We start from the raw sequence: 14,000 nt of genomic DNA, 5'->3' as shown, positions 1-14,000 counted from the left end.
ATTGATGTATACTTGGAAGGAAATGAACACTTATCGCGGAAACAAATGTGAACGTAATACAGAGACCCGGACATGTAACGAGATATCTATTACTGTTTCACTCTTGAGAAAGTCAATAGATATATTATCTTGTTTATGAATTTCTAATAATTATGACCTCATGTTAAAAATGCCGAACTCTTTATGGGCTATTCCGAGTAGCAAACAATAGACCGTAGAACAAACGAACAAAGAGCGGGCGACAAACTTAGGGCAGGGCAATGCGCGTGCACAGGTAAGAAAACTCATAGCCATCTTTACTGCTGCCTACCTTTAGTGTATTGGGACGACGCCACCGCGAGCGAGCCGAGCAACAGCGCGGCGAGGAAGCCCCTCTCTCCCCCGCGCGCCAACATTTTCTTTATCAACTTCATAACAACTTCAAACACCTCACAAAAGTAACAACTTGTCACAAGCCTCGAGGGTGCACTCAAAAAGTTTTGGGATTACACTAAACAAGCACACTATCACAGAATTCAAACGCACATCCATTTGAAAAATGTCCGTTTATCCGATAAAGGTAACCGCTTCGCACGAGTCGTGGGACGAAGCATACAGGTAAAGTGAGTAAGCCTATTAAGTTTCGATAACTTAAAACTACTTATTTAAGGTGTTCTAAGTTAACTAAAAACTATAGACTACGTCCGTTGCGGAAGTTCTGCCTAGTTTAAGGTTTGAAAACTTCACATATTTTCGTAAAATAACTTCGAAGTACGGAGTGAACAACAACGCAACGGGAGACACAACCGCCTCGCGCATCGTTCGCGGCAGACTGGCGTGAAGTGAGCGAACAATCAACAAGTTGCGATCGCGCGAGGCGAGCCGGTCCGTTGCAGGTCGAGCATGCGCTATCCGCGGCTATCTTCATACTCGACTAGCGCAACAATGTGGTTCTGCTGCGATCTTGCTGCGTCCCCTTTGCCCACCACGGTTGGCGAACGCGAATCTTTCAAACCTGTTTGTTTTCGCGCAAAACACAACTATCCAGGATTACTTCAGAACTAACACAAGTTAAGTAAAACTAAAACTAGTTCACGGCGTAAATCTGAATTATTAACTCACATATACCCACATATTGGAAACGTTGTAATTTCGTAACATAATCCTAAAACTTATTTTTTACCTAGGTGTGTTATTTGTTTTTAACCGACTTTCCAAGAGAAGGTTATTAAGTTAAATTATATACTATCTGATTATCATCCTTTAAATTTGATTTATTTTGTTTTTGAAGTTGACAAATTAAACATGCATTTATTTACTTAAATAATTTTATTTTCAGCAACTAACGTAACAGGCTTGTGACTGCATTAACACATGATCTCGACAACTTGAACTTACTTCTGGCGCGTTTTCATAGCTCTGCAAAATATAATAATCTAAGTATAATTTACGTACTTGGATAGGTAAGTATATACATAGAACTTAAATCAAACAAATATGTGTAGTTTGATTTACTTCAGTTTAGTTTTTTACTTACAGAGTATTTGCTATACGCATTATCCAGTCGTGAACGAGTCCTAATTTGTGTGCCGAAGCCGCAGAAGCCTTCATCAGGGAAGCATGGTGACCATTCATACCAATCACTAAACGTGCAATGCTCGCTTCCAAGCTTGGATTCCAGTATTCTCGGCTCTTCTATCGGCTCCCTGTACAAAATGATTCTTCATGTGGGCAGGTACGTTCATTTTTTATTATCAAATTGTCGTACTTACGTCGAGACGCACTAGGTTAGTAATATAGTCGAGTAGCGAGTAATTTAATAAGGTATCTAAACAAAAATAATTCATTCGAGTTGATTATCAAATTATTTAGAGGAGAGTATTTTAGCTACTAAATTCGTCGGTACTCTACTAAATTACTAGCCTAGAACTAGGCCTTAGATAAATTTAATGATTAATAAGGAAGTCTCTTAGTATGTAAAAGTACACTGTTTTAAATAACAAAAGACAAAGTAGAAGTAGGATTAGAAATTCTGATTCGAGGTATTTCTTACTAGTATGACTAAAGCGCCATCTGTACTAAGAAAATCAAACTACCAAACGTCAATAACTACAAATGTATACTTACGACTCTTGTTCATTTTGTACTTGTTCAACTTCTGCTTCTGGAATTAAAAAAAAAACAAAAATAAAGGAATACATAATACCGATAACTTAAACCTCGATAACTTAAAAAATAATATGTTCCCTCCCCACCAGAGCCCAAAAACTCTATAACATAGACCCTTGATAACTTAAAATCTATATAACTTGAAATATTTTGTGTTTCCCTTGCACTTTAACTTATAGATGTTCTACTGAACAATACTTATTGATTACACTTTTGTAAATTACGTCTATTCTTTTTATTAAAAAATGATGAAATACGAGCGTAGTTAAAACGTGTAATTTTAAGTTTATAATAAAACATTGTACCTTGCCCTTCGTCGTTACAGTTTCGCCCTTTTATCGGGTCAACGGACAGGCTCTTGAGGTGTAGGTAGGCGAAGGGCTTCAAATCGTTCAAGTTCATCTGATAGAAGGGCGACTCGCTGTTAAAGGACCCTATTTCCACTCTGTCAATGTTATCCGTCGGGTTCGTTACTGATTTCGGCGACTGTGAAAACGTTCAAATATATTTCCTTTGTTCTTGTAAAACATTGTTATGATATGATTTGTTTTTAATTTTTATTCGATAAAGATAATTTTATATACTCATTAAGTTTCGATAAATTCAACTACACGAAAGAAGCATGACTAAGGAATGGCGGCATGAATGTATTTTGTTTAAATTGCAGGTTAAAAATGTCGGTCCATAACTTTTATATCTATACTAGTAGCGCCATCTAGTTTACATAAGTTTCCACATGAAACTTATAGCTAGTAAAAATTATATCAGTTTTTCTTTATGTATTCTGTATTATTCAGAACTAATTAAATAACAGTTTAAATAAAATATATAAGGGAAAACAATGGTGATAGTGAAGACCTACAAATTTTGTCTGTCAAAGAAATAAAAAATAAAAGTTAATTTTACCTCGTAAGATACGCCATCCATAGTACCCGCATCCCACGGATAGAGTGGCATTTTATATTCCTTCAACCAACCATAACGCGTGCAGAGCTCGAACCTTGAGGCGCCCAGGAACCAATCCGGGGAAGGCTTGATGGCCACAACTACAGAGAACATGTGGTGTATACTATCCGCTCTAAATAACGCGTACGATGGTTCAAACATTTCTGGATGATGACGTCGCTTCCCTCTTATAAGTGTTCTAGTACCGCCAGTTGCCGACATCTACAAATTAATACATTATGCACACTACCATCTACAATAAGATCACGGCGGTAACCCAGAGGGGTACGCAGACATTCTCGTGTTCTATTTTGCGCAACACAATCCGATGAACTTTTTGGTAATACTTTTATTAATAGTTTTTTTTTAAAACGTCATAATTTAAAAAATGAGAAATTTTAGTTTGAATAAAACAAAATGTATTTCAAAGAATTTGTTGACAGATCCACGATTATAGCTTGTAAAGAACATTTTGTGAATATTTTATTCATGAGAACAAAATAGCATTTCATTTGAAAACTTCTGTGAGAACGTTCTGCAAACGAAATGAACTGGACTTTACTTTGTATGGAGTTCAAATCAGGATTCGCAATAAAGTTGCATTTTGTGCGTTTATTTGCGTATATTGTAAGTTCACAAGGAGCAGTAAATGAACTCTAACACAATGGAGTAGAGATGAGATTTGAATGGAAAATGTGATGTCATCGAGGTATCGTATTGAGCTATTGATTTCGTATACTGCACTGCACGCTCCTCTCAATTAGATAGTCTTCTGACTATCCAATGTAAGAACATAAAATACTCAAACTATATTGTTTTCTGCAAGGTACAACAAAGCGACAATATTCAAAAATATACTTGTAAGCTTATAACACTTTAACCTTTGAGTTAAGATACACTTACTTCTAAAAGCATTAAGCATCAACAGATTTGCCATACACGGACTATTTGTAGCTGATAAAAATTCAGCTGCGCTAGTTTGTCGACCACTTGAATCAGTCGATAATGACTGCTTGTAACATTCGGGGTATAGCGACCTTTAGTTGATTCATTCACACTGTAGCGCAGCTTGGTAATAAACAGTTATTTTATACATACGTTATTAATAATGTCTCTTTCAATAATAGTGATATTAGCGTCTTCAGCTAGTAACTTGAGACCAGCACTGGCGGGAGTGCCCAACTGCCACAGGGTATAATCGTAGCCGTGCGACGCGCCCACCATGTGGCTATAGCCGTTCTCGTCCGGCTTACTCGGGTAGTAACGAGGATGGGTTAATCTTGACCAGAGACCTTTAAACACGATCTAAGGAAAATTAGTTACTTAAAGTAATTTTTGTTTAGTTATGTTTTCATTATCCATTCTTGCACTTTCGACAAAAAAAAGTTACATAGAATTGGTGACAGTATTTGATGTTGATTGTTGCCAATTAACACCTATGAAATAATTTGGCTTGTAATTTTCTATTGAAGTATACCTACTTCGTATCTCGCTTCACTGTTTAGTTCACAGTTCTCCACGGGCGGATGTGGTGCGCTGTCTAACGGTCTTCTCGTATCTTTCTTAAGTAAAATTGTCAAATCATCTTCGGTATACCAAGTCTCTTGGTTCTCGGCTACCGTCGCACGGAGTCTTACTATTTCTTTAGGACTGTTTTTCGGCGACACCCAATGTATCTGAAAATTTTTATATGTGTTAAAATTGCGTACGGTCTATTTAAACGAAGGATGATTCAAATGCTCCTTGGCACCGTCGCGCTTACAGTTTACTGGAAGAGAGGTTAGTGTGAAAACAAAAGTTTTTTACTCCTTTTTATCGATCAACGACAACACAATACGATTTAGTATTTGTATATATATCAGCAATAGAAGCCTACAATTATCGTATTGCAACTCATTACCTACCTCAACATATTCCTTGTCAAAGTTATCAGCGCTTTCGACGGAGTTGAAGCATTTCTCACTGTATCTTGACTGCGGGTTGTCAGCGAGTGTTTTCAAACTACCGACATCTACCGGCACTTGCTCGTATTCATTAATGCTGTTGTCCACATCTGGATCTTCCACTGTTATCATGAACCAACGGAATGGACGTGTTTTGTTTGTTGTTTTCAGTATTACTGAAATCATAAGCGAGGATAGCGTTATCGTAGCGTAGAGAGACGGCCCAGAGCGCCGGACATTTATTCAATCAGTGAGGACTATTTAAAAACAAAGAAATTGAATGGATTAATGGATACAAAGCAAAGCATAATAGGCCATGTGAAAAACTGTGACTTATCACGTTTGTGAAATAGGCGTAGGTTAAAGAGCTTTAGAAGACCCCTTTTAGTATTACGCAAAAGGAAAACGATTTCTAAACAAAACTGGTTTAAACACATTATTGTTTTTTTTATTTTTATTACAAAAATTCCTGCCATAATTTAATAGCAAAAAACATAAATATTTAATAGTGTAATAAATCTCAAAGGCATTAATTAAAATACTTACCTTTTAAGAACGCACTATTCAGTTGCATTCTTTAAGTATTTAGAATACGTGACTTTAAACATAGCGTTTAAAATTAACATATGAGCATATAATTAACATAACATAACTTATAATTATTCAACCGAGTTTGTGGTGTGACCGTTTCATGTGTTTGTATATTTAAGTATAAATATTAAAATGGTGCAAACATTCAATAATAGAAAGAAATAGAAATACTTACATACATACGTTTGATCTGGTAAATAAACATCTTGCATGTCATTGTCCTTCCTAACAACGGATAGTTTGAACAAACCCTTATTCTCACTAGGCTCTTCAGCGGTAGCTTGTGGCGGTGTTTGATCACATTTCACCAGCTTACATTGTACCTGTGCTGTGTACAACACTAGCCAATATACACAACTGTAAGAAAATTTAGAGTTATTTTAACAAATTAGATAAACAATTTTGCGGCTTATCAATAGAGATATTACATATAATTTTCAACACAGCTATAAGTAGCTTAATGGAGATTTTAATTCAATAAATGGTTAGGCTTATCGCTTAGTGACATTCGAATATTTAATTATGTCTGTCCTATTACGCATAATTCTATAATTTAAATCTAACAATGATTTGTTTACTTGTTAAAAGCGTTACTCATATTTTTTAAATGTAAAAATCTTGCACCTCAGACTACTATTGCAAAGGAATTAAGTACAGTTCATTGGGACATAGAAAGGAATTTCTAAGAAGGTTATTATTGAGTACAAAACATTTTAGAGCATCATATAATTAGTAAAGGCAAGTAACTTTGCCGGGAGGAAATGTTTGTGCTAAGATCTGAGAAGTACAAGTTTTGATTAGTTCGGAGAGTCCGCTTCATTTCGTTTGTTTGTTAAAGGGGTCATTGGTGTACCACTTTAGTTGGCACGTAGGGTAGAAGAGTACTGTTGTTCTCCACGTGCCAAATTTAATTTTATATATGTATGGTTTGATAATTCGAATTCTAATTGGGAAAGCTCATCATGAATTTGTGAGAACGCCCGCGACTGGAAGTAAACTGCCTTCAGTACACGAACAAATCTTATACAAATCGATGTCGTTATAAATAAGTTCTTGCATTTGTTACACAAATATTCGTGATATTCCACAGTTATAGCATACATTTTCTTATATTTGGTTAAGTAATTGCTAAAGACCTTGAAGATTGTAGTCCTTACCATGATCATGAGTGTAAAGAACTCGTAATAGTATCACAAATAGAACGAAAAATGCTTTCATTATGGTTGTATGTCAACACTAATTTGAAGCGCTACTGGCATACTTTACTGGCATAATGTAAACTAGGCTTTAATTGCAATTGATAAAATAAACAAAAGATGAATGATTCAAAGCATGAAAATAATACATTAAAAACCAAAAAGCACCCCGACAATACGCGGCTGCTTTCAAAGTTTATACATGATTAATTTTTCAGTGCAACTCCTCATAAAGCTCGTAAATTGAAAAATCCAGTGAAGCTGACCCAGATTTTACTTAATACACGACACTTTTCGGCGAACGGCCGTAGTTTGGGATACTGTGCCTATTCATACCTGGTAGGTTTATAATTAATGCATGGAAATATAACAGTCTCTTTAAAAAACACCAGCTTTACTCTAACAAATCTATTGAAAAAAGCAACTGAAATTTATATTATATCTGCAATGCCTCCGTCGTTTTGTTGTACTTAAAACAAGCTGTTGCTCGCGACTTAGTCCGCGCAAAATTAAAAGAATAAAAAACATATAAATTACTTTTCTAATAGTGAAAGAATTTTTAAAATCGGCCGAGCATTTTTTTTTTATTTTATCATCACATTGCTTTCCGTATGAGTACTTATTGACTAGCTTACACGCAACTTCGTCCACGTGAAATTAAAAAATGTAGCCTATGTTACCCAACGATGACGTAGCTTCTTAATGGTGAAAGAATTTCTGAAATCGGTCTAGAAGTTTTTTTACATACTTCAGTACATACAACAATAAAGAACTTTCCCCTTTATAATATTAGTAATATAACAAGCCTACGCATAAAAATGTTTCAATAGCCATGAATTGTCAAAATTCCGCACTCGTTGCTAGAGTCACGGTAAAAAAAGTGTTGACTTATGTTTGAGGCAAAATAAATTAATAACATTATGTTATTTTTGTATGGTAAAACCTCTAATACTTTAATATAACTAACATCAGTTTAAAACAGAACACAGGACCCAGTAAATCGTATAAGTTGATACTCTAACCTAGTTACGTCACGATATTTTAAAAATGTACTTATATTTACACAATATAATTTTAAATTGCAATGCAAGTTCGTATGCGCTGTACGTACGAAGTACGAGTACTATCAAGTAGTGAGATTACAAAGAAACTCTTTTCTTTATTTGATACAACTGCGCTCAGCTCGGACTAGAAACATAATTAGAACGTAAGACGAACTCTGTACCCTGTTCTTAAGATTTCTTTATTAATGATAAAGCCCTACTAATTATCACGACCTGTTTTTTAACGTGACATTTAAAACTCTAAAATCTTCCTATATATTTACAGAATATTTAGTCTTTTGATTAGAAAAGAATCGGGGTAAAAATCACGTTAGTGGTATCCAGCGGCATCAACATCTGTTGCACGAATGGGTCGGCTTACCCGATGAAATACTATACGGAAGAAAGGCTTCAAGTAGAAGTAATTCCGCATTTCGTCTGATGCGTGTGCGTTCCGGAGACCTAATATTTGGTCCCCGTTTCCTTATCCCTTTCTTTTATCAAATCAATGGCAAGGGAAGTGGATTTGATGGAAAAAGACACATGTAAAGGGTAAAAATCCCCTTTCTACGAGTCCCATGTCTCTTTTCTTGTTTTTCTCTCTCTTGACTCGTCCCTGTTTCTCTTAGCATCAAGTGAACTAATATATGGTAATAAGTTTTCAACTAATCCAACCATTTAAGATTATTATTAATAAAAACTCAATATTAAATGTAGCTATTAATATATCACTTAATTACCTTCGTGTTGTCACAAATTTAAATTAATTAAATTTGGGGTCACTTTAACCTCTGACCTGTTACTATTTTAAATTTGAAGTTAATGTCTTTAGTAAGAACATTTGACATTGACTTGGGTTAACTACATTTTAATGTCATTATTTAATTAAGTACATTTTAAAAGTAATTTGAGATTGAATTAAGTTGCTAGATCTTTTAAATTTCTCAAACAATTTCGAACTCAAATTTCGGGTTCAATAATTCGGTTCAAAAAATACTTCTTTACTTTGAAATGTTTCATTTTACGCAAAAAGACAAAAATTACATTCCGAATATTCTGTAATTTACATTTTATCTTTAAAATTATAAAGAGTAAAGTCTGATTGTTTGTTTTTTTTTGTATTGACTAAGCTCAGAAACTTTTGGACCGATTGTAAAAATTACTTCGACTTCCAGAAAGTCACATAAACAGGAAGGGTATGGATATGACAGAAAATATTTAGATACGTATATTCTTTGCCACCCAGGCGAACCTGGAGGAGATCGCTAGTTCAACATAACATAATATTATTAACAAATCATACCAAAAAAATTACATCTCAGAGCTACATAATTCTATCGTCTGTCTTCAAGATTTTATTGGTGTTAATAAAGTTGACTTATATTTTAAATGAAAATTGCCTCTTCACCTACCATACTGCTTGGTAATATACGATTATTTAAAACTACATATCTAGGTTTTTAATATGTAAATGCGTTCGACATTGAAGTAGTAAATATTCCTTTTTCAATTTTTTAACCATAAACAAAACAATTCTATACATACGTTAAACACAATATTGACGTTTGCATTGTCCTTTTCCCGCCAACTGATATCTGACGTAGTTACACTAAATTTCCACAGAAACTAATATTAAAAAACTTAGACCGCAACTGGAAAATATTCTTTTTTTTTAACCAAATATATCAGAATAAATTCAATATGAAGCAATTTTGTTGGTTATCGCGGCGTCAACTAAACGCGGTCTACTCAAAATAAACCAGACGCGTTTGTCTGGCATTATGCCAGGCTAGAGGCGCCATATTGACATTTTGCGGTGGGAAGACCAAGACTAAATTATAAAACTAAAGTTGTTCCATATTGTTTCTTAGTTGGAAATTCAAAACAACGAAACAGCACAGTAAGATATATTTCGAATTCAATTATTTTGTTACTATATCAAACTCAACATACACCCATAACTCATATGATTAAGCAGAGACGGACCATCATTTAGCGCGGTCTGGACACAACTTCTTTGGTTTGGGGTGTAGGCTTGGGTCACACAAATTTGCACTCCATCGAGCCTACTGTTATGAGACATGCCAGAGGGAAAGGTGTGCCTTACTACTACGGACGTTTTGACCTTTTAGTTTGCTATGAGAGCCTGGTGTTAATGTTGTGTCTCGTTTTCCAACGAAGCTTTTGCTGCAACATTAACAACAGGCTCTCAGCTTTTGACAGAAAGACAGTACGTTTTGCAGCCAGTTTAATATAAACACTAATTACTCATCAACAACGAAGCAGATTAAATTCCAAATGGATATATTTGCATCAATTAACACGCTTTATACACAGATTTATTTCTATGCTCATCTAACAACAGACCAGTGAAATTACAACATTTGTTGCGGTAAAGTGAAAATATTTCACGTCCTCAAAGAATGAAGGCGTAAAGTATAGTATTTTACAATACCTGCGAAAGTGACTTGAAGGACTCCTAATCTTATACCTTTATAAAAATATTAGGAAGGGGCTAATAAACGTATGAAAGATGTCTATCACGCTCTGAAGTTGGTAAAAAACATACCTAAGTTCACTTATTTTCACAAAGCTGATTTTCACATATGTGTTGCAAACCACTGTAATATTAACTAAACAAATATTGGCAGACAATTTCCGTGGGCCGTTTTTGAAGACTGAAGATTTAAAGTTGCCAACAATTTGACTAAATTTTTTTTTTCTAATGCTTGATTTTTATATATTATACTCAGGGGCCTATAACAATACCCCCTGCAAGAAGGCAGACGTTTCTGATGGGGCAAACGGCGTCCTAAAACTAGTGTGTTTTTTTACCAACTTCAGAGCGTGATAGCCCCATTGGAGGATGGGATAACAACTAAGGGCCATTCAGCTAGATCACAAACGAGTACTATCTAATCATATAACAGCAAAGTTTTAGAATATAAGTGTCGTCATCCTGGTCTGGGATCTCAATCTAGAAGCTTTACAGTTTTTTATAGACTATCATAAAACCTAAACAGGTGATAACACGATTTCAAATATTAAAAAATAGACACAAAAATAGACAATAAACAAAGTAAGTTGAGAGAATGGCGTCCCTGTAAAGTATGCAGTTGGTATTCTCCCGAGGTCGGGCGCCTCTTGCACTTTATGCTTTTGAATTCTAACCTCTTTAAGTAGAAAAGCCAATGCGCATTCTCGGTTCAACAGATAAAGCATTCCTTTCAGAATACTAACAACTGATTTTTGTACCTTTATGTTTCTACAGGGAAATAAGAGGGGTGCAAATAGAAATCATTTCGTCCAACTTTTACAAGTTAGCATTTGAGATTTTAAATTACTAAATCATAACCTAAATTGATTACATCAATATTTAACATGCATTATAAACTTTCAAATATTTTCTCTCCCTCAATCAGATGTCGTGTCTTGAATAGACCCAATTATAATTAAATAAAATTAAATCAGAGACAGAACATAATGCATTCAACTAAGTAATTTATTTAACCTCCTTTTAATACAAACCTACACTACAAATGTTAAATTTGTTGGAGTTTTTACATGTTTGTATACTAGCAGGCAACACTGTACACACAAAAGATGGTTTTTAATATTAGAATAATATATTTTAAATTATAAAGAATTGTATATTTGATGTTTTTATAAATGACTTCACATCTCGACGCCTACCAAGAAACATAGTAGGACTTATAGAATAGAATTTGTATAAAATATGATTTTGATATTATAAATACAATGATGATTAACTAGACGAAGAAAGTGTTTCAATAGCCCCACACCTCCAGAGCCCCGGACGGAGAAGAGTAACCGTCCAACAAAATTTTATTTAATTAACTAGAAAAGGATGTTTAACAATATGTTTACGGGGCACATAGCTCAGGCACAAAAAGACTGAGACAACTCATTAAAATGTCTTCAAGACGCGTCGTTTCATTTGTATGCTATCGCGTCATTAGTGTAGATGTACTCATGGCGCATTTAACGTTTCTGTTCCTATAACCGTGTGTTTACACTGTCCACTCACTTGTTACAAACTTGTTCTCATCTCTTTCATTATCTTGGACTAAACAAAGACGGCAATAATATCAATACAAGTATGACAGCAATCGTATTAATACAAAAACAACAGGAACTGATAAATGAATACTACGCTACTATGCACTTCTTGATTATTTCATTCTTCTGAACATTCTTTTGGGACGATCACAACAAACATTCAAATCCTTTCTTTTTCTTCTTTCATACGTCGACGATAAGATAAGATCATTTACAATAGTTAACTATAAGAAAAATATATGTAAAAATGTAAACACAATGAATTAGGTAAAGTGACAGCCAGACACATAAATCAAATAAATAAATATACTGTGAGAGGTACTGAAAAAAATAGAAAATGTAATTTCCCTTTACAATTTCGATTAGGATCATTGGCCAAGAAATATAATATATTGATGTAGTTATGTGTGACCCTCGATATATCTCATACTAAAACTACACTAAGTAAGGCAACTTGTTGACTAAGTGCGCAGGTTCTCCAAAGCTTTTACTATTGCCCATGTGTCGGTTTTAGCCATCCCTTTATGTCTAGCGTCTTGGGTTGTCACCTAACCGCGCACTGCTCAAAAGCTAGTATTGCCCATTGGAGTGTTATGCTCACGAAATATAAAATGAAATAAGGGAATATTAAAAAGTTTGTTATTATTTGGAAATATCTACATAACCTCTATTTACAAATGTAAAAAGTTTGTAAATTATTCAAATCACTGAAGTTACTTAAACTTTTCTTATTGACAGTGCGATTCGAAAGCTCCCCAGAGGCCTGACCTAAACTTTTGAAGGTGAAATGAATGTTACCTTCAAAGTATACTGACAGTAAGGTGCAAAAATAAAAAATCTACATTTTTTTCCAGTAAATAAAACACTCAGGTTGCATTAAAAAATTCCAAAATTGTCATATTATTTTGGAATTTCGAAATGTAATTCTGATTGATATATTTGCACTGTGTGTGCTAGTTAAAAGTTTTCATCAAAAATAATGGGTTTTAAAAATTAGGAAGATACAAGTGCTTGTATTTGTCAAATTAAATTGAAAAAAATCTTAACATTTGATTCGAAAAGAAAACATCTTACGAATTGTTTGTTTAGACATTTGGCCGTGGCCGGGAAGATTGAAAACGTAAAGCTAAAAAGGTTGAAAAGATGACCTTACCTTGACTTGTTTAGCGAGATAAAACTTTTTCAGCTGAAAGGGAACATATGAAGATGACTTGTTTACTCTCACAAATGCTCCTTATTCTAGCTTTCCACTGTAAACACACTTGTATATAACGCCCTATAATCCCTCTATATTTCACTGCATTTGTTATATTAGGTTCCGTATTGATCTGTACAAACCACACCGGTTCGACACATTTGGTAGCCAACATATAGTTTAAATTACGCGGCATCGTTGTTGCGGGTAACCGGAGGCTTTTTTATTCTCCGACACTAGTGGGTAGTTTGGAATCCCTCTCCAGTACGATCGGGCGAACATAGACGGTGCATACTGGTGCATCAGACAGCGTCGCTGGCGCCCTGAGACTTGACAGAAGTAAGCCTGACTAGATTAACACCGACACCAGATACCTGCAGGGTGTGAGGCGTGTATCAAGTAGGTAAGTACTACTATATCTTCCATCATCCCCTTGTTAACAATATTAAGCCCTCTGGTGCAAAGTGGGTAGTTTAAAATTAGGTTGTGCGGCGGGACCTGAACACGTTTTGAGCGGCACAAATGTACATAATCAAAAAGTAGGCTATAAAATTTAATAAGAAATAAATAGTCTTTATTAAACAAATTGATTTATAAAATAGAAAATTTTAAGTGAACATTTTCTTATTATAAAATAGAAAAATTTCATCTTATTCGATTCTTGCATACAACGTCTTTTATATGAAAATTCCTCGGATTCTGAATTCAGTGTCCATAGTAGAAAGTTAACTGACCTAACCGCATGACTGTGGTATAACACTCTCCGTATTTTTGACCGACTTCCCAAAAGAAGGAGGTATTCAATTCGTCGGTATATTTTTTTTTTTATTTTTTTTTTTATGTGTGTTACGGCATAACT

At 34.6% G+C, this 14,000-nt stretch overlaps 2 protein-coding genes and 1 long non-coding RNA gene across 6 annotated transcripts in view; 1 reads left to right on the top strand and 2 right to left on the bottom strand.

Annotated features, from left to right (window-relative positions):
- The window catches only part of LOC106110336 (DE-cadherin), a 187,373-nt gene extending 186,576 nt beyond the window's left edge, over nucleotides 1–797 (bottom strand). Inside the window, exon 1 of one of the 2 annotated variants that reach the window (XM_013292119.1) lies at nucleotides 311–797. In XM_013292119.1, the coding sequence (XP_013147573.1) occupies nucleotides 311–413 (103 nt within the window). In that variant the 5' untranslated portion in view covers nucleotides 414–797. The remainder of the gene's footprint in view (nucleotides 1–310) is intronic. The other variant, XM_013292120.1, reaches the window with a different exon arrangement.
- LOC106110338 (spondin-2-like) lies at nucleotides 400–9,942 on the bottom strand. Its single transcript, XM_013292121.1, has 10 exons — nucleotides 9,412–9,942; nucleotides 5,803–5,984; nucleotides 4,998–5,212; nucleotides 4,575–4,769; nucleotides 4,192–4,398; nucleotides 3,055–3,315; nucleotides 2,454–2,634; nucleotides 2,107–2,143; nucleotides 1,517–1,685; nucleotides 400–1,398 (listed from the first exon to the last, which is right to left on the bottom strand). Exons 1-10 carry the CDS (start codon nucleotides 9,435–9,437, stop codon nucleotides 1,315–1,317), a joined length of 1,557 nt encoding a protein of 518 aa, XP_013147575.1. The 5' UTR covers nucleotides 9,438–9,942; the 3' UTR covers nucleotides 400–1,314.
- The window catches only part of LOC106110339, a 43,281-nt gene continuing 30,245 nt past the window's right edge, over nucleotides 965–14,000 (top strand). The window contains exons 1-4 of one of the 3 annotated variants that reach the window (XR_001226081.1): nucleotides 1,085–1,166; nucleotides 1,319–1,442; nucleotides 1,519–1,714; nucleotides 7,042–7,183. This is a non-coding gene — a long non-coding RNA (uncharacterized LOC106110339). Of the gene's footprint in view, nucleotides 1,050–1,084; nucleotides 1,167–1,318; nucleotides 1,443–1,518; nucleotides 1,715–7,041; nucleotides 7,184–14,000 lie in introns of those variants that run through there. The other 2 variants (XR_001226080.1, XR_001226079.1) reach the window with 2 other exon arrangements.

Source organism: Papilio polytes, unplaced genomic scaffold (assembly GCF_000836215.1).
Source record: "Papilio polytes unplaced genomic scaffold, Ppol_1.0 DF820678.1, whole genome shotgun sequence".
In the NCBI taxonomy this organism is placed as follows: Eukaryota; Metazoa; Arthropoda; class Insecta; order Lepidoptera; family Papilionidae; genus Papilio; species Papilio polytes.
The sequence above is the reverse complement of the archived record's forward strand: the minus strand, read 5'-3'. Positions and strand labels throughout refer to the sequence as shown.

Excerpts from the sequence above, each read along its gene's own strand:
- LOC106110338 (XM_013292121.1), bottom strand. The coding sequence starts at position 9,437 with ATGCAAACGTCAATATTGTGTTTAAC. Across the intron at positions 5,985-9,411 it reads ACGTCAATATTGTGTTTAAC|TTGTGTATATTGGCTAGTGT; the intron begins GTATGTATAGAA and ends ATTTTCTTACAG. Across the intron at positions 3,316-4,191 it reads AAAGAGACATTATTAATAAC|ATGTCGGCAACTGGCGGTAC; the intron begins GTATGTATAAAA and ends ATTAATTTGTAG.